The following is a 25,758-nucleotide window of genomic DNA, read 5'->3' on the forward strand; positions in this document are numbered from 1 at the left end:
TGATGATGAGAAGCACAATATTTGCAACATCAAACACGTCTCTGCACAGGCTGCTGATGAGTGGCAAGGGAAGAAAATATCAAGAGAAATAATACAATGGAGAAACTGGACAACATCTTGACCGGTGAGAAAATTAACATCAGCTACAAGAGACAGACAGACAGACATCTGCCGTCTCAAGACGTGGTGCCCTGGGAAGGACAGATCACCCGAACACGATTCTGTCTGAGGACACAACAGCTCGACCGAATGACAGAAGCATGCCAGGCAAACGCAAGAGGAGGGCTATTCCTAAAACACAAAACAACGAAGAGTGGGCTATTTCCTCAAAAAAATCAATGGTGTAAAAAGGCAAAAAAAAACAGTCTACAGAAATGTCCTGGCTTAAAAGAGGCTAAAGAGACATGGTACCAAGAACTAACTCCTGTGTGAGATGAGGGAAGATGCTCTGAAGGACATAGAGCGAGCGGCACCACTGGGATGCAGCCGGTTGCTGTCGTTCGGTCTCCAAGTCACGCCGACCCTAGTACATAGGCGGTAAAGACAGCCGAGGCTACGGAAGCTCAGCGAGACGATGGAGGCGAGGCAGAGAGCGCTGATGAGAAGGGAGATGGGGTAAAGTGAATCTGGCTAAAGGGTACACGCCTATGCTCTGCACTATTTTTATTTTGCAACTTTTCGTAAGTCTTAAATTGTAATTGTTGAAAAGCCAACTCTGCGTGCTGTGGACCCTACCACCTCAAACAATAGGGTCATCTCTCTCCTCCGCCTTTTGCCTCTTCACTCAGTCACCCGGCTGAGCTGAGAAACAGCTTCATGTTCCAAACAAAGGCAAACGATGCAAAGCAAAGGGCTCTTGATCCACAGATGCTGGACCTCCTGGAAGACTAACCTACTCACACTGTCGCTTTCTCACTTCCTGTTTACCTTCCAACCACTGCGGCCCGGCCTCTGTCCCCAGCAAGCGCTGACACGGCTCTTGCTAAAATCACGCAGCGCGCCCAGGGTGCCAGCTCCATGGGTCCTTTTCAGTCCTTTTGCTACCTGACCTTTCAACAGCGCTGAACAGTGCTGACCACACCTCCTCCCTGAAATACCCACTTCTACTGGTTTCTGATCACTCTTGATTTTCCTCTGGGCCCTCTGCCCCTCCCAAGTCTCCTTTGCCCTCTCTTCATCCCCTCCCTGACTTCTGGTGGTTACCATTCCTATGGCTCTCCGTCCACACTCTCCCGCAGGGGGTCTCGTTCATTCCCACGGCTTTAAAACCACCCACATGCCAAAGCCTCCCAAACATCTCTGCAGCCTAGAGTTCTGCTCTGAATTCTAAACTCATACAGCCCGACTGCCTTGATGTCCTTGAGCAAAACCCTTCAAACTCAAAATTGAACTCTTGCTGTCTCCAAACCTTAAATCTTTTCCTCTAGTCTTTCCATTTCAGTAAGTGCCACTTCTGTTCACTCAGCTGCTCAGAAAACCCAGATCATCCGTGGGATGTTCCAGTTAGACGCACCACTCTGTCCTGAGGCTTCTCCATGGCTGAAAATCCTCTGATAATAAACATACTTATGAATACACTGATCCATCAAAACTAAAAGAACCAAACCTCTTGTTTTGGGGGTAACGGAAACAAAGCAAAGATTTGCTTTAACGTAATGCTTTACAGTCTCTATATTTGTTCTTTGTTTTACTTTCATGAGTGTCTAAATAAGGTAGGTGGTAAAAATTAACTTTCACATTACCAGAAGTGTTTGGATCTACTGAAGACATCACAGAATCAGCTTCTATCTAGAAAAGAAAAAAAAAATAGAATATACAATCTCATCAAATGTTTTCACAGTATAAGTTCTTAATTCCTGGGATGCAAGAAAGGAATGTATATTATGAGAAACCATCTTTGTTGGATCCAGCAGACAAGCGCCGTCACAGGACGGCTATCTCAGTTGTTTCACTGTCCTGTCAGTAAGACACCAGAAGCTGATCTGCTACAGACGCTGGTGGCCCCCAAAACTTTAATCTATTGATCAAAACAGTTACATCATATAAAATCAACTTGGTCGCCATATACACAGCGTATCCTATAAGGTAACCTTTCTGTCTGACACAAGTACAAGCAATTGTTACAATGCGCTCTTTGGCTTCATTTAAAATATTTTCTTCCTGACTGTAATAGTAACTATGTAGAAAACATAAAAAATATTTTTACATTATGAAGAGAAACAACGAAAAAACAGCCATCCAGTGAAAACCACCAGCAACATTTCCGCCTGGTATACCTTTCTTTTCCCCACGCGTTTTTTTAAAATTGGAGTACAGTTGTTTTACAGTGTCATGTTAGTTTCTGCCGTACAGCAAAGTGAGCAGTCACACACATCCATAGGGCCGCTCTGGCTTTGGCTCTCCTTCCCACTCAGGTCACTGCAGGGCACCAGGCCGAGCCCCTGTGCTGTCCGGTCAGTCCCATCAGCTATCTGCTTTATACACTGCAGTGTGTGTACATCAATCCCAGTCTCAGTCCATCCGATCTCCTCCTTTCCTGCCCACACATGTGTAAACATATTCGAGAACACATGGTATATTAAGTTTGTGGACCTGCCTTCACTAAATATTAAAACACCAGCATTTTCCCACATTGCTGCAAGACCTTTACAAATATCATGGAATTAGGATCTTGGCAATATGCGACATAGCTTCTCCACCTTGGATTCCATGCCCTGCACTTTCCTGGTTCTTCCTGACCCTCCCAGACGACTAGCTCCCGGTGCGTCTTCCTCTTGGGGTCCCCACCGACCTTTAAACGTGCAGACGCCCCCAGGCTCTCCCCTCGGAAGAAAGGAGAGCGTGCCGCCCTTCCCGCTCTGCACACCCTGCCTGGTCAGTGCCACCCACTCGCACACCTGTGAGGAATCCCAAACCTACCTCTGCCCTCCCCTCTCCACCCGATTTCAGATTCCTACATCTGAGGGAGGCAGCACAATCTGAAGGGGATCTTTAGCACCACCGTCACCCATCATCCAGCACGGGACTTAAACAGTGAGTGCACGCGGCTGTATTTAACATGGAGAACCAACAAGGACCTGCTGCAGAGCGCAGGGAACTCTGCTCAATGTCAGGTGGCAGCCTGGATGGCAGGGAGTACTGGGGGAGAAAGGATACACATATACGTATGGCTGAGTCCCTTCACCGTTCATCTGAAACTGTCTCAACATAAAATTAAAAGTGTAAAAAAAAAACGAAAACAGTGAGCGCACTTAGGGTGCCTGCATGTCCTTGGGATTAATGCACCGCTATCTGAACTCACTGCCCTTCCCGCAAACCTCCTCCTTCTGAACTTCCCTCTTTTCTTATCCTTTCAGGTCTGTGGCTGCATCGCTCAGGTACAGTCACCAGGTCCAATCACTGGGACATAGCTCTTCCTACCACCACGGGGTGCTCCCAGACACTTCCTATCAGTGGAGTCTATCTCCACTGGTCTAAACAAGGCCCCACTAGAATTCCTTGCCTTCTTCTCTTTCTGTTCTTAATCTCTTTGTCTTAGTATTTATCAGAGTTTTATAAGTCTCTCTAAACTGTGAACTGCTTCAAATGTGCATGTGCTCAGTCGCTCAGTTGTGTCAGTCGCTTTGTGGCCCCGTGGGCGACAGCCCAGCAGGCCCCTCTGTCTGTGGAATTTTCCAGGCAAGAATGCTGGAGTGGGTTGCCATTTCCTATTCCAGGGGATCTTCCTGACCCAGGGATCGAACCCACGTCTCTTGTGTCTCCAGAACTGGCAGGTGGATTCTTTACCACTGATGCCCCCTGGGAAGCCCTGCTTCAAAGTAGCATCTATGTTTAATTCATCTTTATATTTCTAGCAACTTGGAAGTGCTCCTTTTACTATATGAGAATACAATAAATTTCATTCTGTAAGCATTTTCATGAATGCAGAGTGATTTATTACACAAAAGTGACTTACAGCTTCATGACCTGCATTCGGGAGTTATTTCATTTGTTCAAAAGCAATATTTAAAAACAAAATCCCAAACCTCAACTCTTATATTGAGTAAAAATCTATTAGATTTCAGAGGGAATACATTTTCACCTAAATGTTCATGATGGTTACAAATGATTCTTAAGTGTATAGGTGATTTGTTACGTCAGTATTTTACTGTTTAGCAGCCTGTAGTCAACAAGCATTTCCTTTGATTAAAAAGTAAACTCCAAAACCTCAACTGAAAGTAACAACCTGTTAAATCTGATGGTGTGTAGAACGTATGTTACCCCATCACTGTACATGTCATTAAATTCTTCACTTATGCCCTAAAATTAAAACCGAGTGAGTAGATCCAGAAGTAATAAAGGCAGAACGAGACGAGGTATCTTTCCAGCTGAACCTGGGTTAAACGCAGCGCTTCACAGGCTGGGTCCACGTAGCTGACCTGCTCTGGAATTCCAGCTGAAATGACTGCAGTTTAACAGGAGAGCCGCAGTTTCTGGGAGGTAGCCCTGACTAGCCCTGACTAGCCCTGAGGACTTCTCTGAGCTCCAGAATCAACCTCACAGTAACTAAACAAGCCCCTGGCAGTTGAACCACTCGGAATCTACCTAAGCTGTTCATGGGACACAGTTATATCAACAGAACATGCTAACAGTGAGGTTGTGATACACTTAAGCATGATGGAGAAGTGGACGCTATGCGGTCCCTGGCTTCATGGGGTCTGTAATCTCAGACAAGTAGAGCTCGATCATAAGGCAGAGCTGAGCCCAAGTGGCCGCCGAATCCCTTGGTCCAACGAGGGCAGGAGGGAGGGCATTCCAGAGACAGCCCCGAGTGCTCCCTCAGGTTGAGGCCTGCCACTGAATTTCTTACACCTGGCCAAGATCTCGCCTCTGATTTATTCCAGTTCAGCAGCTTAACAAGCGGGACCTGGGACTAGAATGGATGTAACAGACAAGGGGAACAGGCAAGGATGGGGAGCCCCAGGAAACCTGTCCTACTGAAGCAGGAGGCTCAGTGGAGTTCAGCTCAGCTCTCCTTAACTAGTGCAACCTTTTCTGGAGAAGCAGTGCCCAATAAAATTTCAAGTGTACCTAGCTCTTGTACTTCTAGGAATTAATTACACAGAGATGCATTCACAGAGATAGAGTTGTAAAAGAATGCTCACTGTAGCAATATTAGCAGGAGTGAAAACTAATGGAAACGACTGAAATGACCAAAACGAGGAAACCAGCTCGAGACTACTGGGCACCTACTTTTTCTTAAATGCAGTGTGTGTGCTTTTATGTTCTGCTGCCAAGTGAAAAACAGCAAGTTAACATAAAATAGGCATGCTATGCACCTTCCTATGCTTTCAATAGAATGCCAGGCGTGTTTGTTATGCATAGGAAATTTGGGATGATACTCAAGAAAATGGCTAATAATGCTAACTCCTGAGGAGTAGGGAGGGAACACATTTACATCCAACTTCATATTTTTCTGGTCCGTTTTAAATTTTTTGACTATATAAATGCATTATTTTCATAACTTAAATGGGGCAACTTTTTTTTTTTTTTAGTTTAAGGGAAAAAAAAAAAGTCCTGCACGTCCCTTCCTCTGTGAATTCCTCCTGTTACCAACATCCCCCTCCCAGGCTTCTGTCTTGAAAGCATGCTGCTGCTGCTGCTAAGTTGCTTCAGTTGCTTCCGACTCTGTGTGACCCCACAGATGGCAGCCCACCTGGCTCTCCCATCCCTGGGTTTCTCCAGGCAAGAACACTGGAGTGGGTTGCCATTTCCTTCTCCAGCGCATGAAAGTGAAAAGTGAAAGTGAAGTCGCTCAGTCGTTTCCGACTCTTAGTGACCCCATGGACTGCAGCCTTCCAGGCTCCTTGGTCCATGGGATTTTCCAGGCAAGAGTACTGGAGTGGGGTGCCATCGCCTACTCCTGAAAACTATGCTAGTATCTCACATTTAACATAATTATTACCAGCCTTGTGGTAACTTAGTCTTTATAGATTCTAATTCATCCCTTTTGGGTTCTTAAGAAGAAAGTAAATTTCAGCACTGGACACATCTCTAAAATTGCTCAAAAGGCAACGGTTTGTTTTATAAGCATCCTAAGCTAGCCCTCTGCACTGTCCACCCACTACTGTATTGGGCTTCCCTCATAGCTCAGTTGGCAAAGAATCTGCCTGGAATGCAGGAGACCCTGGTTCAATCCCTGGGTCGGGAAGATCCCCTGGAGAAGTGAATGGCAACCCACTCCAGTGTTCTTGCCTGGAGAATCCCAGGGACAGAGGAGCCTGGCGGGAGTGGCAAGAGTTGGACACGACTTGACGACTAACCCACCACCATTACTGTATTCTCTGCACTGTCCCCAAATACAAAAGAAATTTCTACCTTGGATGGCTTGTAACCAAACAGCATTACAACAGCAACTTTAAAGTCCTCTCTGCTTAGATAGCCTTTGTTATCTTCATCGCATGCTTTAAATACCTAAAGAACATTAAATATCTTCAGTTAAAAAAACAGAAACCATTTGTTTTACTATTTTTATTACTAACATATATTAAGTTTAGACCTCTCAAATCTAAAACGTAGCTGAAAAGTTGGGCTGGGAAGTGAGTTTTATTATCCTAATTTTTAATTCTCAAAACACCTTAATGATGTGCTAAAATTTGCTCCCCACCCCACCCCCCACCGCCAAAAGTGCAAAGGACTTAATCGGTAGGTTAATTCTTTTAAACCATCGGGATACATTCTACCCAAAATTCATGCTAAATGAGGAAGGCGAGGCAGCGAGGACGGCTTTGAAAGGCGGGAGGAGAGGTGCAGGTTACAGTTTATTATAAAGAGACTCTGTCGCAGAGAGCAGAAGGGGGTTCGAAGTAGGCAGAACACTGGACGGGGATCCAGAAGCTTGGAAGCCCCAGGCTGGGTCATTAGCCATCACACCTCGGGGGTGAACGAGAGCCGGGCGAAGGGATGACGTGAGTGCCCCGGGTCAAGCCGAAGCCCGAGACCCAGCCCTCCAGACACCTACTTCCACCCATTTCTTGTGCTCTGGGGGACTGGCCTCCCACGTCCGTGGCCGGGCGCCGGCCTGGGAGTAGAACATCGCGATCGCCCCACGCGAGTCCAGACTGCAGAACCCGCGAGCTCTGCGGCCAAAACCCCCGGGCCGGGACCGCCAGCCCCGCTCGGCGCAGTCCCGGAAGCTGAGCTTCGCCAGGCACCTCCAACGTCTCCTCTCATTGGACAACCTGCGAGCCACTGGCATTGATCCCGCAGCTCTATTGGCCAGAGACTTTGTTTGGCAACGTTTCCTTGGAACAGCCTATGGCAGAGAGGCCCTCAGGCCCGCCCCCAGCCCTGGCTCCGCCCCTCTAGTTTTATTACCTCTTGGCACAGCCTATGGCAGAGAGGCCCTCAGGCTCGCCCCCAGCCCTGGCTCCGCCCCTTGGAACAGCCTATGGCAGAGGCCCTAAGGCCCGCCCCCAACCTTGGCTCCGCCCCCTAGCTTTATTAACTCTTGGAACAGCCTATGGCAGAGAGGCCCTCAGGTCCTCCCCCAGCCCTGGCTCCGCCCCTTGGAACAGCCTATGGCAGAGGCCCCCCCAGGCCCGCCCCCAACCTTGGCTCCGCCCCCCTTGCTTTATTAACTCTTGGAACAGCCTATGGCAGAGAGGCCCTCAGGCCTGCCCCAAGCCCTGGCTCCGCCCCTCTAGTTTCTACCTGGGACACGTGCTCGCCCAGGCACTGTTTCACTGTATACTGCATGATTCTTCTCATTTTCTGTTCCCACACCTTGCAGTATTTACTTTTGATAATCTCAATCAATGACACTATGCTAGGCATCATAAAAGACACAAAAAGAGTGTGAACAAAGCATAAAAGGAACCAACCAATCCCAGGACTCACGTCCGGATCAGCAAGTCTTTGGTGTCGAGACCTCCCAGGTAATTACTGTGTCTGTTCCATCCTCCCGATAAGCCTAGCACTGAGCCCGGTGCCTGGTACAAATCAGACGTTCAATAAACAAACCAAGTGAGCCCTTAGAACGTTTCCATCAAGCTATTTAATCCAGCTTTCTGGGAGGGGTGGAAATTCCAAGAACGGTATCAAGATCACTGAGTCCAAACTCCATAGCAAACATCCTTACTAAATGCAAGGAATAAGGCGAGGGTTCCATTTTGCAAGAGTTTATCTCAGACCCCTCTCCTGGCAAATCAGTAAGATTAAAAAGGCAACACGCATACACAGAGGCACACACACACCTACTTTAACAAAGAAACCAATATTCGAGGTTGAGTCCGAAGGAGCTTATTTAACCTTTGGTCTTAGAACAGGGTTTACAGCCTGCGCCCCAGGAGAACCCGGAACACTGGTCTCAGACTTCAGCTTCCTCTAATCTCTCAGCTGACCCTCTCCCCATTTGAAAAGAAACCCCCCCCCCCCGCCTCGAGTTCCGGGAGCCTGAAATTAGGAGATCCCCCTCAAAGAGGATGCGTTTTGCTGATCAGCTATGAGGAAAGAGGGAAACTTCCTCTCTCCCGCTTTGGTCAGCCGTGGCCAGGCGGCGAGAGGACAGGTAAAGGCGGCCGGGACTCCTTGCCACCCCTCTCGGGAGGGGTCCGCGGTGGTCCCCGGGTTATCCGGCGGGCTTTAGGACCCACCGGCGCGCGTCCCGGAAGGGGCAGGAGCAGGGGCGGGGCCACGCGGCGCGCGCCGGGCCGGCCGGTTTGAATCGCGCGCATGCGCGAGCGCGGGAGGCGGGGCGGGGTCCCGGGCGGCCGCGCGCTCGGGGGGCTTCGAGCACTACGCGCGTAGAGACCGCGGCGGGAGCGCTGAGCTCTCCTCATCCCGGTCCGGTGCGCGGGACGCTCGGGTCCGGCGCGTCCTCACGGGCCAGCGGGCTTGGAGGCGGGTCCGGAAGGCAGCGGAGCGCCCAGGTAGGGCCCTCCTGGGCCTCGGCGGCCTTCCCTGAGGGGACCGGAGTCCGCCCTGAGGGGAGACCGGAGTTCGCCGGGCGCTCTCCTCCGCGGGTTCGTACTCTGGCTTCTCGGTGGGCGGGCGGCCTCGAGAATCCGCGAGCGCGCCGGGCGCTCACTCTGTGCTGTTCCCAGTCAGAGGGAGCCGTCGTGCTGCTTCCAGCGGTGAGACTTGCGAGCGTGAGGTGAGGGGGCGCTCGGCAAGCTGTGCCCGGCCCGAGGCAAACGCAGAGGAAAGTCAGCGGCTGTTCTTTCTTTTCCGGGTACCTCCGCCTCAGCGCCCTTCTCTGCCTCCCCTCCGCCTTCTCCAGCCCCCAGGGTCCGCGCAGGACCCGCCTCCTTCCACTCCTGTCCCGCCAGACCATTCTCCGGACAGAGCTGTTGTTCTTCAGGCTCTCGGTCGTGTCCATCTCTTTGAGACCCCATGGACAGCAGCAGCTAGGCTTCCCTGTCCTTCACCATCTCCCCGAGTTTGCTCAAATCAGGTCCATTGAGTCGGTGATGCTATCCAACCATCTCATCCTCTGTCGTCCCCTTCTCCTACCAGAGGATGTTGGGATGCAGAGTTGTAAGGAGCCGAATATTTTAGAAGTAAATCGGACAAGGTACCCCCCTGCTTATTAAAAGGTACTCCCCTTCAGTGTAGCCCTACTGTTCTTAGAGTAAAGTCCAGGATCTGTAACTTGACTCCTAACCCTAACCCTAACCCTTCATCTTGGACCACCTCCCTGTCTTCCTTACCCAGGTCCGGGTGTATTTTCTGGAGTTAACTGCAGCCTTCTGGCCTTTGCAGGTGGGTTCTTTCACTTGGAATACTCTTCTTTTCCACCTCCACTTTATTTGGCTGTTTCCTTTTCTTTGGGCGCTCAGTTAAATGTTAAATTCAGGATATTATAAGGTAAAGGCATCTGTGTTACTTTCTCATACCTATAAAATATAATGAATATTTGTAAAGATATCTTGGTCTTCTTGGCTATTTTTGTTCCTGTCGGTCTGTTTCTTTCTCCCTGAAGTATAAACTTTCCTAAGGCGGAAGCTGTTTCTATGCTATTAATTTCTTATTCCCAGAGCTTGACACATAGAAACTGCTCAATAAATATTTTCTGGACAAACTCTGGGAGGTAGATCTGATACCCATTTTCAGAGGAGAAAATTGAGGCTGAGTAGTTATGTAACCTGCCCAAGTGCATATTTACATCGCACGCTAGTAAAGTAATACTCAAAATTCTCCAAGCCAGGCTTTAGCAATATGTGAACCGTGAACTTCCAGATATTCAAGCTGGTTTTAGAAAAGGCAGAGGACCCAGAGATCAAATTGCCAACATCCGCTGGATCATCGAAAAAGCAAGAGAGTTCCAAGAAAACATCTATTTCTGCTTTATTGACTATGCCAAAGCCTTTGACTGTGTGGATCACAATAAACTGTGGAAAATGCTGAAAGAGATGGGAATACCAGACCACCTGACCTGCCTCTTGAGAAACCTATATGCAGGTCAGGAAGCAACAGTTAGAACTGGACATGGAACAACAGACTGGTTCCAAATAGGAAAAGTAGTACGTCAAGGCTGTATATTGTCACCCTGCTTATTTAACTTCTATGCAGAGTACATCATGAGAAACACTGGGCTGGAAGAAGCACAAGCTGGAATCAAGATTGCCGGGATATCAATATCAATAACCTCAGATATGCAGATGACACCACCCTTATGGCAGAAAGTGAAGAGGAACTAAAAAGCCTCTTGAGGAAAGTGAAAGTGGAGAGTGAAAAAGTTGGCTTAAAGCTCAACATTCAGAAAACTAAGATCATGGCATCCAGTGCCATCACTTCATGGCAAATAGATGGGGAAACAGTGTCAGACTTTATTTTTGGGGGCTCCAAGATCACTGCAGATGGTGATTGCAGCCATGAAATTAAAAGACGCTTACTCCTTGGAAGGAGAGTTATGACCAACCTAGACAGCATATTGAAAAGCAGAGACAAAACTTTGCCAACAAAGGTCTGTCTAGTCAAGGCTATGGTTTTTCCAGTAGTCATGTATGGATGTGAGAGTTGGACTGTGAAGAAAGCTGAGCACCAAAGAATTGATGCTTTTGAACTGTGGTGTTGAAGAAGATTGTTGAAAGTCCCGTGGACTGCAAGGAGATCGAACCAGTCCGTTCTAAAGGTGTTCTTTGGAAGGAATGTTGCTAAAGTAAAGCTGAAACTCCAGTACTTTGGCCACCTCATGCGAAGAGTTGACTCATTGGAAAAGACTCTGATGCTGGGAGGGATTGGGGGTAGGAGGAGAAGGGGACGACAGAGGATGAGATGGCTGGATGGCATCACCGACTCGATGGACGTGAGTTTGAATGAACTCCGGGAGATGGTGATGGACAGGGAGGCCTGGCGTGCTGCAATTCATGGGGTCGCAAAGAGTCAGACATGACTGAGTGACTGAACTGAGCTGAACTGAATGACTGGATTTGACATTGGAGTCCATATTTGCCCACTGCTGGCCATACCTGGCCTCAGTTGAGATTAATTCCCATGCCTTCCTGATGCTCTGCAAGCTCTATGAGAAGCAGCTGAAAGTGTAAAACAAATAGCCCAGCTGGGACTGGGATGGTAGGGGAAGAGGAGGAGCTAGCAAATTTAAGAGGAGTATACCTTTGCATTCACAATTTTTTTTAGTATCTAATAGACACTGATGTTGTGAGTTGGCATTTGGTGGTAGAGTTTCTTTAGATTTCTACCCTCCTTGGCATAGTAGCTTAATGTGTTTGCCGAATTTCATTAATGTGGTTGGTTACTTCCCCAGTTTTGTCTTATTCTCAACAGCTATACTACTATTTGCTTAATGTTTTTATTTGAACCCACTTTTACATAAACACAGTCTTTAAGAAGTAAACTTTAGTTATTGTAAATGTCATGGATCCGTTAGATACCTCCTGCTCACGTTAAACCAAAGTGTTATTGGTGCCTGCAGAAGAGCCCAAAGCCCGTTGTTTGTTCAAAAGCAGGATTAAAGGCATTTCTACAAACAAACTCCTCTTTGATTAAGCTGAGGGATTGGATAGGAATGGAGAAGAGAGGTAGTTTCATAATGAGAGATTAGTGTCAGGCCCCAGTCATCTCCACTTTGGGAAACACTGTACTTTGATGACCCAAATGATGTCAGATCTTTGAGTCAGTGCACATGGTTTGTGATTCTGATTCTAGTGCCATCACTTACCCAGAGTGATGTTAGACCTACACTATGCCAGACACCACCCAGGCATTTAAGATCAAGATCCAGGTGGAAAGACGAGAGGAGAAGGTGAGCGGGGTTTCTGCTGTCACTTTATTTGCCAGGTTCCCGTGGCAGATTCTGTTCATGTGCCCTGAACACCCACACAGCAGCTGATGTTAGTGAAAACAGCTCAGCATCTGGTAAGTGTCAGGTGTGCTATACATGTGTCCTAAAAGCTCAGGACACGGAATTTGAGAACAAGAGAATGAGTTTGCCAGTGTCTTTGCGACCCTATGGACTGTAGCCCGCCAGTCTCCTCTGTCCGTGGAATTCTCCCGGGGAGAACACTGCAGTGGGTTGCCCTGCCCTGCTCCAGGGGATCTTCCCGACCCAGGGATCGAATCCCACTTTTTTTTTGTCTCTTATGTCTCCTGCATTGGCAGGTGTGTTCTTTACCATTAGCACCACCTGGGGACTGGTGATTGGGAAATAACAAGTTTTTTGCCTTTCTTTTCCAGAAGCATGGTGTCCCAGGAAGGCAATTATGGGAAGTGGACGATATCCAGTAGTGATGAAAGTGAGGAGGAGAAGCCGCAGCCAGACAAGCCATCTGCCTCTCTCCTCCCCGAGGCCAGGCAGGGTGCCGCCGGGCAGCTGAAGTACACCTGCTCCGAGGCTCGGAAAGCCGCCCACAGGAGGAAGCTGGAGCCCATGAAATTCAGCAGCACAGACTCAGTTTCAGAAGCTTCACCTTGCAAAAGACAGAAGACCGGTTCCCAGGAGGACCTGGGCTGGTGTCTGTCCAGCAGTGAGGATGAACTGCCTCGAGAGCTGCAGCAGGAGCAGGCGAAGGACTCGAGGGTCAAAGAGGAGAAAGGCCCCCTTTCTCCCAGGGACCGCACGGCTCGGGGAGCTGGGCCTCACAGCCCCCCAACCAGCTGTGGGCTCCCGGAGGAGGAAGATGAGCAGGAAACATCAGGGGAAGGCCAGGACGTCTGGGACTTGCTGGATAAAGGGAACCCCTTCCAGTTCTACCTCACGAGAGTCTCTGGGATTAAGCCCAAGTATAACACGGGAGCCCTCCACATCAAGGGTGAGTGAAGCTGGGAAACGGGAGCCCTCACACTGCGTTCAGGGGGTCCCCCTTGGTCAAACAGGAGGACCTCCTAGGAAGGACCTCCAAGAACGCTTCTGAACCACTTTTAGGGGAAAATAACCATTTTGACAGGCAGATGGATTTGTTTGACAGCAGACTGTTTCCTTAGGTCAGGAAGCCAGTGGCTGCTTCCCACAGCCCGGTAGATCAGGGGTCCCCAACCTCCGGGATCTCATGGCTGATGACTTGAGGTGGAGCTGATGTCATAACAATAGAAATAAAGTGCGCAGTAAATGCCATGCGCTTGAATCATCTGGAAACACTCCCCCACTCCAGTCCATGGAGAAAGTGTCTTCCACAAAATCAGTCCCTGGTGCCAAAAGGGTGGGGACCACGGCTGTGCACCCCCTGGTGGAAGCCTTCAGGCAGTGCTTAGCGGTGCTTCACTTGTAAAGGTTAAACTTGATCCGGTAACACTTTATCAAGAAAGTAGCCAGTAATTGACAGCAGTAGTTTCCTTGGACCAGAGTGTCAGCATCCCCTGGAGCTTATTAAAAGTGCCAGTTCTCAGCCTCCCCTCCAGATTCCTTGTATCTGACTCTGGGAGCCCGGCCCTGCAATCTGCTTTCACAAACCCTTTGGGGGATTCTGTTGCCTGAGCGAGCTTGAGGACCACTGTGTGAAAGCCTGGGCTTGGTTCTGGGTGAAAACAAGAGTGCCCTGGTCTTTGGTTTCTGTCTCCAGGGAACATCTGTGTGATATTGTGATATATATAGACATTTGGTCTTCCCGCTGGTTATAGTTGGGTGTTTGTGTTTTTTTGTCCCAGGTTCCTGAAATAGCTACAAATTAATTAAAGGTGAAAGAAGTATATTTTGTTATTCATAAGGAGCCCTTTTCAACCACACCTGTTTATTTTAATGCAGAGACTTTTGGAATGCCCCTAGGAATGGTGGGGGTGGGAGGGGGGGGAGGTGCGCTGGTTGCCTGGGGAAATAAAGAATGCTGAAAAATAATGAAAGGGAAAAAATAAATAAATAATAAAGTTGGAACTTTCAGCCCCAGCCCCCACCTCTGGGGAGGAGTCCAGTCAATCACTAGTGGCCAATTAGTCTTGCCTGTGTAAAAAAAAAAAACAAAAAGCAAACCCAAAACCTCCCTTTAGAGGTCCACGGAGCTTCCAGGTTGGTGTATACAGGAGGCGCTGGGCCTGGTGCGCCTGGGAGGGGCGTGGCGACCCCCTCCCCCATGCCTCGCCCTGTGCTTGTCTTCCTCGGGCTGTTCCCAAGTTGCATCCTTTTATAAAAAACTGGTGATCTGGTGAATAAAGGGCCTTCCTGAGTTCTGTGAGGCACTGCACAAATGATCAAACCCAAGGGGAGGGGTGGTGGGTGAGGCTTAGACATGCTGGGGTCTGGCCTTGTTATTGGCCCTCTGAGCCTGAGATGGGGGCAGCCCTTCACCTGTGGGGTCCGATGCCAGCTCCAGGCGGATGCTGTCGGAACTGAGTTCAGTTGTAGGACAGGCAGCTGGTGTCTGGGGGATGGGTCTGTGAGGGAACACCCCACGCTCCCCGCTGCACTTGTGGTCACAAGTATTGGCTGCAGAGAGGAAACAAGGCTTGCCTTTGAGAGACCAGCAGGAGCCCTAGAATCCTGGAGACAAGACTTGAATCCCGGCCTCAGCATTTGCCTGCTGTGTTGGTAATAGACAAAGGACCTTTGTTGTTGTTCTGACTCTCTGCGACCCCTTGGACTGCAGCACGCCAGGCCTCCCTGTCCATCACCAATCCCGGAGTTTACTCAAACTCATGTCCACTGAGTTGGTGATGCCATCCAACCATCTCATCCTCTGTCGTCCCCTTCTCCTCCCGCCTTCAATCTTTCCCAGCATCAGGGTCTTTCCCAATGAGTCGGTTCTTCAAGTCATGTGGCCAAAATATTGGGGCTTCAGCAAACAAAGGACCTAACATTCTTCAAAATTTTACTCACCTTTAAACTGGGAATTCAGAAAAAAGAAAAGAAAACAGGGTCGGGGGAGAAAACACATGAAGCGCCCAGCACAGCATGTTCACAGAGCCACACAGCAGGTGTGCAGGGTAGACGTTGCGCCTTATTTCACAGCACCGTTCTTGCCCACATTCAAAAACAGGCTGTGTTCACTGTGAATAGTATTTTAATCATACATCAAATGTGTAATTGACCAAAAATTTCCTTCAGGGTTTTCTGTAACACCCTGTGGAATCCCTGAACAAACTTTCCGGTCAAACCAATACATCTTGTGTGTGATGTATAAATGTTGGTGTATTTAATTCCATACTATAAGGAGTTTGATTGTACAAGTTGTTTCTTTTTCCTTTCTGCAAATGTCTACCTGCTCTGAGGAAATGTAAGATAGATTTAAGTGTCATATTGAGAGAGATTGAAACAGGAAATAGAGAGCTATGCAGGGCTTTGTTATATGTAATAAACTGGTAACACTAGCTGTTAGCACCAAGATACGAAGGAAGGGGAGGTAATGTTTATGATAGGAGCTTTTATGTGGGTTATGTAGGTGATCTCCTTTAATTCTCATAGCAGTCTTGTGAGTAGATGTTAACAGTTGTCCTCCTTGAATCCTTGACCGATCTGCAGAGAACTTGAATAAACCCGCCCAAGGTCACAGGAATATGGTTGAACTGGGATTTGAATGCAGGCATTCTGGCATCACGGCTTCCCTTGTGGCTCAGCTGGTGAAGAATCCGCCTGCAAAGTGGGAGACCGGGGTGCTATCCCTGGGTCGGGAATATTCCCCGGAGAAGGATGGGTGCTACCCACCCCAGTATTCTGGCCTGGAGAATTCCATGGACTATTGTCCATAGGGTTGCAAAGAGTTGGACACAACTGAGTGACTTGCACTTTTGTTCTGGCATGAAGTGCATACTCCTAAGGTATCCTGCACCAGCAAATGCCATAATTGTAGGTTATTTAGAAGACCTCGAGGAAGAGGAACTTCAGATAAATCAGAAAGGTAGAAAGAGGGGCTGCAGTGGGAGGAAATGGGGAAACAACATATCGTGATTTCTTTTTGATTGTTCAACTCTCCCTTTAAGACAGGACCTTCCAGAGCTTCCCTTCCCTGGTGGTCCAGTGGTTAAGACACTCTGCTTCCACTGCAGGGGGCATGGGTTCAGTCCCTGGTCAGGGAACTAAGATTCCACAAGTCACATGCAGCCCAAAAATAGAAGAAGAAGAAAATTTTTTTTAATTAACAAGAGATTTGGAAAAAGGAAGGATGTGTATCATTATCGTTCTCATTGACAGTTTCCAAAATTGACTAGTCATCCAGTTCTAAAGTTGTAGATCTTGATTTTTTTCCCATTATGTTCAGTTAAATAATAGTGATACATAATAAATATTATCAGCCCAGGGAAATTTTCTGGAATATTAAAGTCTAGCCTCATAGTAACTCTTCAGCGCACCATTTTCTAAGCCAAATTCTGCCTGTCAATGACTGTTTAATAAGTCAGTTGTGATCATTATTAGGTAATTTTTATCAAAAATATGAATTTGATATTTTGTCTCCTCAGATATTTTATCTCCTCTCTTTGGGACACTTGTTTCTTCAGCTCAGGTGAGTTTCCAGTTTGGTCTTTGGGTGGGAGGGGGACACAGAAACCACTTTTGAGGAAAATGAGCAGTGGGATCTGTGGGTCAGTCCCGTGCAGGGTCCCCAAGATGGCACCTACCTGGAGGCCATGACCCAGCACCACGGTTGTGGGATCCATCAGCCTGGAACGTGGATGCACACTCACTGGGGCTTCTGACTCTCGATTTCCTGACTGGACAGGAAATCATCCTGGAAATTCCACCACGGGGAACTTCTCTCTGGCACACTGATAATCTCACGGGACTCTGATGCCGCTCCTTGGGAGGTGTGGGTAGAGAGGTGAGGGCCACATCAAGTTTGATTTGAGTTAGAGAAATAAATGAGAAATTCCCTACACCCTCCAAAGAGAAGCAAGGAAAAGTTACGGATGCATGTTTCATTGCTCCTGCCTGACAGGCCTGGTCCCTTTGTGTTGATAAAGCACCTTAAGGTGCCAGGCTCTCCAGCAGATAGAGCAAGGTCTTATCCCTAAAGAAGGCAGAGCTTCCTGTGTGCTTCACATTCTCCTTGGCAGCAGAAATCCTGGTCTCTAGATGGAACATGGGGTGAATTTGTGTGTGTTCTCCCAGCTAGAATGTGTCGTTATGTTCAGGAGAGGGGCCAGGGATTACCCAGGCATGGGGAGGACACCCACAGGTAAGTCTGGTCCAGAACTTGTAGTCTGATGTATGTCGTAAGCCTGTAGTGAATGTCCAATTCCAGACACCTGTTTACAAACCTAACTCAATAGATTGCACACATTGCAACTGAGAGATTCCCCCTTCTCCAGGGGATCTTCTCAGCCCAGGGTCTCTGGCATTGCAGGCAGATTCTTTTCCATCTGAGCCACTAGTGAAGCCCCTTCATTACTGTATGGAAAAACCCAAAGTAACTTTTTGACCAACCAAATACAAATGCTGCCACAGTGCAGAGATACTTTTCTGTTTTCTCAGGCACTGCCTCACTGACTCAGAACCTTTAAGCCCTGTATCCCCTCGGGATGTATCTCAGCCTTGTGAGTGCTGCAGCATAATGGCCCAGGTTTAGAAATAACGCTGTGTGTAGCTCATGATTGGTTTAGAGTCTCTTTCAGTTCAGTAACTAGACACTTCTCCTTATGAACTGCTTTTCTAAATTGCCCATGATGTCTTTTCTTTCCTTCCATCTAGTTTAACTACTGCTTTGACGTGGACTGGCTCATAAGACAGTATCCACCAGAGTTCAGGTGAGTTGTGCAACATGATGGATGACATCAAAATTCTAATTAATGGAGGTTGAAATGACAAGATCTGTGTTTCTCAGGTACCTGCTGTCCATCTTTGAATATTTCTTTTGAAACTATTGAAATCTTTATAACATTATTATAATGGGAAAGCAGCCTTTTTTTTTTTTTTTTTTTAATCTATTCTAAACTAATCACAAGCCTTCTTAATACAGATTTTGGCATGTCCCTCTGTTCTGTCCAGAAGTAGGGTAGGACAAATTTCAACCTGAATAAAAGAATTTTAGGTCCAATGCTCATAGGAAGGAAAAGGTCATCGCCACCTGCGTTCTTGACCAGTAAGCCTGCACTTCACCTAGCACTTTGATGCTGGGTTGTTTTTTTTGTTTTTTTTTTTTGTTTGAGTCTCTCTTGTTTCACAGGTGATTCTTTCTGGAGCTCAGAAGTTAATACAGGAGTCATAGGGCCTTCCATGATGCAGATATGGAGGTGATGTTAGGCAGTGCAGACCAAATCAAGATCCCATTACATGGTGACTGCCCCCTGTCCCATTTCCAGTACATCCACTTGGCAGAATCCCATAGCAGCAAGTAAAGTGGAGGGATACACATGCAGAAAAATGGTCGTCAGGATCCTCAAAGTCCATGCTGCATTGAGCACGTCAGACTGCGAACTTTCATGGTTAATTGTGTGTGTGTGTGTGTGTGTGTGTGTGTGTGTGTGTGTTGCTCAGTCGTGTCTGACTCTTTGTGACCCCATGGGCTGTAGCCCACCAGGCTCCTGTGTCCATGGAATTCTCCAGGCAAGAACAGTGGAGTGGGTTAGCATGCCCTTCTGCAGGGTATCCCAACCCAGGGATTGAACCTTGGTCTCCTGCATTGCAGACAGATTCTTTACTATCTGAGCCACCAGGGAGGATCTATAGACAGAATGCTGTTGAAATTTCCCAAACAGCTTTGACACTCAAACCTGTAACATTTAAGATTAGTAGTAGCTGCATGTAACGGAAAAACGAAAATAAGTGATTTAAACCAGGACTTCCCAGGTGGCTCAGTGGTAAAAGATCCACCTGCAGTGCAGGAGACTTGGGTTCAATCCTTGATCAGAAAGATGCCCTGGAGAAGGAAATGGCTACCTACTCCAGTATTCTTGCCTGGGAAATTCCATGGACAGAGGAACCTGGCGGGCTGCAGTCCATGGGGTCGCAAAGAGTTGGACACAACCGAGCACGCATGCCCACAAATCTGAGAGAGAATTTCCCCAGCCTGCTCAAAGGACTGGATGACGCCTGTTCACATTAGAGAGGGTGATCTGCTTTACTGAGCCACCAGTTCAAATGCTGATCGTATCCAGAAATGCCCTTGCAGACACACCCGGAAACCATGTTTATGTGGGCACTCTTGGCCCCGTGAAGTTGGCACACAGAAGTAACCAACATGCAGCCTTTTTTGACAGTCTTTAGAGCACTGGTAAACTTCAAGTGAGGCTTCCCTGGTGGTTCAGTGAAAGAATCTACCTGCCAGTGCAGGGGAGGCCAGTTCAGTCCCTGGGTGAGGAAGATCCCCTGGAGGAGGAAATGGCAACCCACTCCAGTATTCTTGCCTGGAGAATCCCATGGACAGAGGAGCCTGGCAGGCTACAGTCCATAGGGTCACAAAGAGTCAGACTCAACTGAGCACGCACAAGCCAACTTGAAGTAATTAATGAAGACTACCATTTCTGTCAGTAATGTTTAATCTTTTTTTAAAAAAACAACCTGATCTGATAACACAGTTTCTCGACAGTAGATGCATGATTATCTACTACATTATTCTCTGTACTCGTTTTCTGGTTACAAAACAGAAAATTTGTTCCAGATAGAAAGCACCTGAGAAGGTGTGTCTCTTTGTTTTCCTGAACATACTAGCATGAGGCTGTTGGGGTTAGGGTTAGTCCCGGATGAGTGTTTGCTGTCACGTTTCTGTTTAGTTGAGCGTGGTCCCTTCATGTGTGACAGAGCATCATTCTGCACGTGACTGATGACCGTGGAAGTTGTTCATCTTGTTTGATTGCTTGTTGGAGAAAAATTCAATTTTTGTTTTGTTGGGCGAGCTTTTAAAAATATATTGACTTCTAAGGATTATGTCACTTCGAATTAACCAGAGTAGATCATGGTTCTCTTAAAAGCCTTGTTAATCTATTACTGCAGAATTTTTTTTTCAAACTTTAAACTTCTTATTTTGTATTGGGGTATGCTAAGTCGCTTCAGTCGTGTCCGACTCTGTGTGACCCCATAGATGGCAGCCCACCAGGCTCCCCCGTCCCTGGGATTCTCTAGGCAAGAACACTGGAGTAGGTTGCCATTTCCCTCTCCATTGCATGAAAGTGAAAAGTGAAAGTGAAGTTGCTCAGTCATGTCCGGCCCTCAGCGACCTCATGGACTGCAGCCTTCCAGGCTCCTCCATCCATGGGATTTTCCAGGCAAGAGTACTGGAGTGGGGTGCCATTGCCTTCTCCGGCGTATAGCCAACTAATAATGTGGTAGTTTCCGGTGAACAGTGAAGGGACTCAGCCAGACATATACATGTATCCATTCTCCCCCAGACCAGCATCCCATCCAGGCTGACCCATAACATTGCTGTACAATTGGTCCTTGTTATCCATGTTGAATATAGCAGTGTGTACATGACCTTGCCAAACTCCCGAACTATCCCTTCCCCGCCTCAGGCAACCATAAGTTCCTTTTCTAAGTCTGCAAGTCTCTTTCTGTTTTGTAAGTAAGTTCATTTGTATCATTTCTTTTTAGATTCCACGTATAAGGGATGTCATACTGTATTTCTCCTTCTCTGACTTTCTTCACTCAGTATGAATCTCTCTAGGTCCATCCATGTTGCTGCCAATGACATTATTTCATTCTTTTTTATGGCTGAGTAATATTCCATTGTATATATGTACCACATCTTCTTTATCCATTCCTCTATCAATGAACATTTGGGTTGTTTCCATTTCTCAGCTATCGCAAACAGTACTCCTGCAGAATATTTTTATATTGTCCTTTTGAACTGAAAAATAGGGCATTTTTGATGCACACGGGGCTCTGTTTCACTGAAATATAACTACCTCCTGGTGAATCTGCGTGTGTGGACCTGGGCCCTCTCACTCTTGTATCCTGGGCGTGTGGTGCAGGCCTCACTCACAGTAGGTGTTTAATGAAGGGATGGCTAGTAAGGAAGTGACCTATTGTTTGGTCCAAAACAAGGGAAAGAAAAGAGCATCACGCTCGACAACACTAAGTGTGATCTCTTAATCTAATAACACAGCTGATGATGCATCCTTTTGGACCAAAGAAGATAATTGCTCAAGGACCTAGGGTAGTCCCAGCCCCTCTAGGTCACTGCAGAGATTCAGGATCAGGCCACGGGGCCCCCTTATGAAGGTAACCACTTAGCAAAGGTTACTGATCACTTGCCCTGTGCTGGCCCTGCACGCCATCACCACACAGGCCGGACACACGTGTCGGTGGTCAGTGTTCCTTCACTGGCACCAGACCAACTTCATGAATGAGGGATTTCAAATACCTGTAATCTCCTTTCAGGAAGAAACCAGTCCTGCTTGTGCATGGCGACAAACGGGAAGCAAAGGCTCACCTCCTTGCCGAGGCGAAGCCTTACGGGAACGTCACCCTCTGCCAGGTAAGCTGCTTATTGACATTCAAGGTCACCCTTAGGCTGAGAGCTGGAAGGAAATTGTACGTTCAGTGTGTCCACCCTCCTCATGCAGGAATCCTCTCTCCAGCATCACCAACAGACGTCTGTCCAGCCTTGGCTTAAATGCTTCCTGAGGTTGCCTGTCCTATTCCTCGGTAACCCTCATGGTTGAAAGTTTTTTCTCTATGTTGACCCAGTTTCTCTGTAATTAGTCAGGGTCTCCAGAGAAACAGAACCAGTAAGGTTATACGTGTGTGTGTTTGAATTTGTAGAGACATTGACTTTAGAAGAGCTGGCTCACGTGATTGTGTGGGCTGGCAAGTCCAGCATCGGCCCGGTAAGCTGGACACCTTGAGAAGCGTTGATGTTACGGTTTGGGTCCAAAGACCGACTAGAGACTGATTCCTTCTTCCTTGTGGGAACCAGTCTTTTAATTTTTTTTTCTCTTAACAACTTCAACTGACTGACTAAGGCTCACAAACATTCTGGAGGGTAATCTCCTTTCCTTACAGTTCACTGATTTAAATGTTGTTGTTCAGTCACTAAGTTGTGTCTGACTTTTCGTGACCCATTGACTGTAGCATGCCAGGCTCCTCTGTCTTCCACTGTGTCCTGGAGTTTGCTCAAATTCATTGATTCAAATGTTAATCTCCTCAAAAAAAAAAAAAAAAATGCCTTCACACACCGTGTGAGCAGGCGTCTGGGTACTGTGGCCTGGCCGCGGTGACGCGCCCGCCCTCCCTCCTCCCTCCTGGTCCTCGCTCTCCCCTCTGGGGTCACACAGCCCCGTTGGTGTCGGTGGTTCTCGTCTTGAAGTCATCTATCTCATCTTCCCAGCTTTCTCATCCAGGTCCCAGCGTTTGCTTTCTCCACTGCACCTGGCGCATCAAGGGTCCCCTTCTTTCCCCAAGTTGCCAGTCCACTGGTTGACATCTGTTTTGTCCAAACCTCTGGAAGCAGAGGTTTCAACGGGGAGCAGGTTCTCTGGAGTCAGTTCAGTGGCAGTTTCTGTGAGGGCAGCTTCACACTGGTAGTTTTTAGTGTGACCACCTACCTAACTTATATTTAGCTGCCATTGACATTTTACCCACAGCCCTTAGATCCTTTTTAAAGACTTTTTTTTTTTTTTACTGTGGACCATTTTTGAAGTCTTTATTGAATTTGTTACAATATCGCTTCTGTTGTTTATGTTCTGTTTTTTTAGGCAGCGAAGCTTGATGAGATCTTAGCTCTCCAAACAGGAATCAAACCCACACCCCCTGCACCAGAAGGCAAAGTCTTAAGCACTGGACCACCTGGAATGTCCTGCCATTGGTTCTTTTTCACAAGAATCACTTAATACTGGAGAGACTTAGATTGAAACCCAACCTTAGAAAACTACCTTGCGAGTTGCACAGTGCATGTGATTCAAGTCCCACAAGGGGCAGTCACTGGTCTCATAGCAGGCTTGGTTTGCTGGGACCAGAGCAGAGAGGAGGCAAAGAGAAGGCTGTTGCCCGGCTTTCCTGTCATCGTCATTGTTCAGTCGCTCAGGCATGTCCAGCTCTTTGCCGCCCCATGGACTGCAGCATGCCAGGCTTCCCTGTCCTTCACTACCTCCCAGAGTTAGCTCAGACCTGATGCCATCCAACCGTCTCGTCCTCTGTCACCCTCTTCTCCTCCTGACCTCAATTTTTCCCGTTTTTTCTATATCCCTGTAATTTTGTCCTGATACTTTCCAGTCAGTACATGGAGATACAGTGTGACCGACGAGTGAGTCTTGGAGTTTCCTTCAGGCTCATTGTTTTAGACTCATGTCTGAAAGGGTCTTTTTGTATGTGGCATTTGGTGTAAGAAGCAGGGGTAGCAAGGAATTAAGAAATGTTGATGATTTCCTTCCTGTGGTGGTTCTGAAGTGGCTGGTGAATGTGCACCTTTTCCTGTTTGAGTAGGTGGGTCAGTCCATTCCTAAGCAGCTTGATGAATGAATCTTTCATGGCCCTTTTCTCTCCTGGCCAATAGCTTAGTGCAGTTGACTCAGGATTTCTGCCCTTGGAGTATAGACAGAGACAAGAGTAAATTACATAGAACCTGATTCTTTTTATTTTCCATTTACTTTCTAATGTCCTTTTTCTTCTATTCATACAAAATTAAAGAATCCCAGCTCCCAAAGGTTTTATCATTCTTCAGTTCAGTTCAGTCTCAGTCGTGTCCGACTCTTTGCGACCCCATGAACCGCAGCACGCCAGGCCTCCCTGTCCATCACCAACTCCTGGAGTTCACTCAGACTCACATCCGTCGAGTCAGTGATGCCATCCAGCCATCTCATCCTCTTTCGTCCCCTTCTCCTCCTGCCCCCAATCTTTCCCAGCATCAGGGTCTTTTCAAATCAGCTCTTCACATCAGGTGGCCAAAGTACTGGAGTTTCAGCTTCAACGTCAGTCCTTCCAATGAACACCCAGGACGGATCTCCTTTAGGATGGACTGGTTGTATCTGCAACGCATCAATCATTCTTCAGCTGTAGAATATTAACTATGTGTGTATGTGTATTATTTTAAAGATAAAAACAGTGAGAAATCTCAATCTGATCAATTTTAAACCCATCTCACAACATTTTTCCTGTGATTTAACTCACTGTACTTTGTGTAGTTGGAGTTTTAAATCATTCCATCTCTAACCATCCTGTTTAGTTAGGCTCGCCTTCTGCACAAGATCCTCCTCTGATTAGCAGTTGCCTAAATTCTGTTTTGCATTTGTTTCCAAAGACAGGAGAGGTTAAACTGAAGTAGGATAGCACTTAACAATGGGCAGAAAATAAATGACACAGGAATCCCGACAACCAGCAATAAAATCAATGGAAATACAGTGTTTTTTCACAGGTACAGAAGTTTAGGAGATTTGGTAGCGTGCTTCAAGGAAGCCACTAGAGGGCGTAACAAGCCCTGTCCTCCAAACCTGTGTTCAGTTCAGTCACTCAGTCATGTCTGACTCTGCGACCCCATGGACTACAGCACACCAGGCTTCCCTGTCCATCACAGATTCCTGGAGCTTACTCAGACTCATGTCCATCCAGTTGGTGATGCCATCCAACCATCTTATCCTCTGTCATCCCCTTCTTCTGCCTTCAGTCTTTCCCAGCATCAGGGTCTTTTCCAGTGAGTCAGTTCTTTGCATCAGGTGACCAAAGTATTGGAGCTTCAGCATCAGTCCTTCCAATCAATATTCAGGACTGATCTCCTTCAGAATGGACTGGTTTGATCTCCTTCCAGTCCAAGGGACTCTCAAGAGCCTTCTCCAACACCACAGTTCAAAAGCAGCAATTCTTTGGCACTCAGCCTTCTTTATGGTCCAGCTCTCACATCCATACATGAGCACTGAAACTACTGTATACAAAACAGATGACCAACAAGGACCTCCTGTATAGCACAGGGAACTATACTTAGTATTTTATAGTAATAATCTATGAGGGGAAAAAATCTGCAAAAGAATATGTATCTATGCACACACATAAATACTATGCACACATTTATATACACAAAAGAGCAAATATACACGTGTGTGTGTATGTATAGAGCTGGGTCACTTTGCTGTACTCCTGAAACTAACACAAGATTATAAGTCATCTATTCTTCGATTAACAACAACAAAGACATTAACTACGTCTTCCTGCCCACTCTTCTGTGGCCAGATCGGCATGCTGGTCTGTGAGACCCCAAACCTGAGTTTGTGCGGGTGGTGAACGCGGCCACCTGTCCGTGAGCATCGCCAAGACGGGCTGTGTCGTTCTCGCCTGTGTACTCCAGGTGCCCATCGCTGCCCTTGGCAGACAGGGCCATCTGGGGAGAGTGGGCAGGGGTGCACTCTGACTTTAATAGCACTTACTTCCGTTTGTAGAGCGCTTACTCCATGCAGCTCCTTTTCCTAACCATTTTAAGTGTACTTTTCCTATTGATTCCTGACAACTCCCGGAGTCTCTTAGCAATGCTCTCA

The 25,758-nt window shown here is 47.4% G+C and overlaps 2 protein-coding genes across 32 annotated transcripts in view; one reads left to right on the forward strand and one right to left on the reverse strand.

The window, feature by feature from the left end:
* Window positions 1–7,232, reverse strand: part of EFCAB11 (EF-hand calcium binding domain 11) — a 171,481-nt gene extending 164,249 nt beyond the window's left edge. For 6 of the 18 annotated variants that reach the window (XR_008699811.1, XM_055538881.1, XM_055538883.1 and 3 more), the window contains exons 1-3: window positions 7,001–7,230; window positions 6,358–6,453; window positions 1,743–1,788 (exon numbers count right to left, since the gene is read on the reverse strand). Coding sequence is in view for 17 of the 18 variants with exons in the window: in XM_055538881.1 (XP_055394856.1) it covers window positions 1,743–1,788; window positions 6,358–6,453; window positions 7,001–7,075 (217 nt within the window). In the remaining variant the exon portion in view is untranslated. Of the gene's footprint in view, window positions 1–1,742; window positions 1,789–6,357; window positions 6,454–7,000 lie in introns of all 18 variants that reach the window. The other 12 variants (XM_055538887.1, XM_055538886.1, XM_055538884.1 and 9 more) reach the window with 4 other exon arrangements.
* A 1,504-nt stretch (window positions 7,233–8,736) lies between these two features.
* Window positions 8,737–25,758, forward strand: part of TDP1 (tyrosyl-DNA phosphodiesterase 1) — a 74,505-nt gene continuing 57,483 nt past the window's right edge. For 5 of the 14 annotated variants that reach the window (XM_055538907.1, XM_055538903.1, XM_055538904.1 and 2 more), the window contains exons 1-7: window positions 8,747–9,002; window positions 9,694–9,741; window positions 12,280–12,357; window positions 12,676–13,250; window positions 16,822–16,865; window positions 18,050–18,105; window positions 21,677–21,773. In XM_055538907.1, coding sequence (XP_055394882.1) covers window positions 12,680–13,250; window positions 16,822–16,865; window positions 18,050–18,105; window positions 21,677–21,773 — 768 coding nt within the window. In that variant the 5' untranslated portion in view covers window positions 8,747–9,002; window positions 9,694–9,741; window positions 12,280–12,357; window positions 12,676–12,679. Of the gene's footprint in view, window positions 9,003–9,693; window positions 9,742–11,541; window positions 12,245–12,279; window positions 12,358–12,675; window positions 13,251–16,821; window positions 16,866–18,049; window positions 18,106–21,676; window positions 21,774–25,758 lie in introns of those variants that run through there. The other 9 variants (XM_055538897.1, XM_055538893.1, XM_055538892.1 and 6 more) reach the window with 9 other exon arrangements.

The sequence above is a fragment of the Bubalus kerabau genome, chromosome 10 (genome assembly GCF_029407905.1).
Source record: "Bubalus kerabau isolate K-KA32 ecotype Philippines breed swamp buffalo chromosome 10, PCC_UOA_SB_1v2, whole genome shotgun sequence".
In the NCBI taxonomy this organism is placed as follows: domain Eukaryota; kingdom Metazoa; phylum Chordata; class Mammalia; order Artiodactyla; family Bovidae; genus Bubalus; species Bubalus kerabau.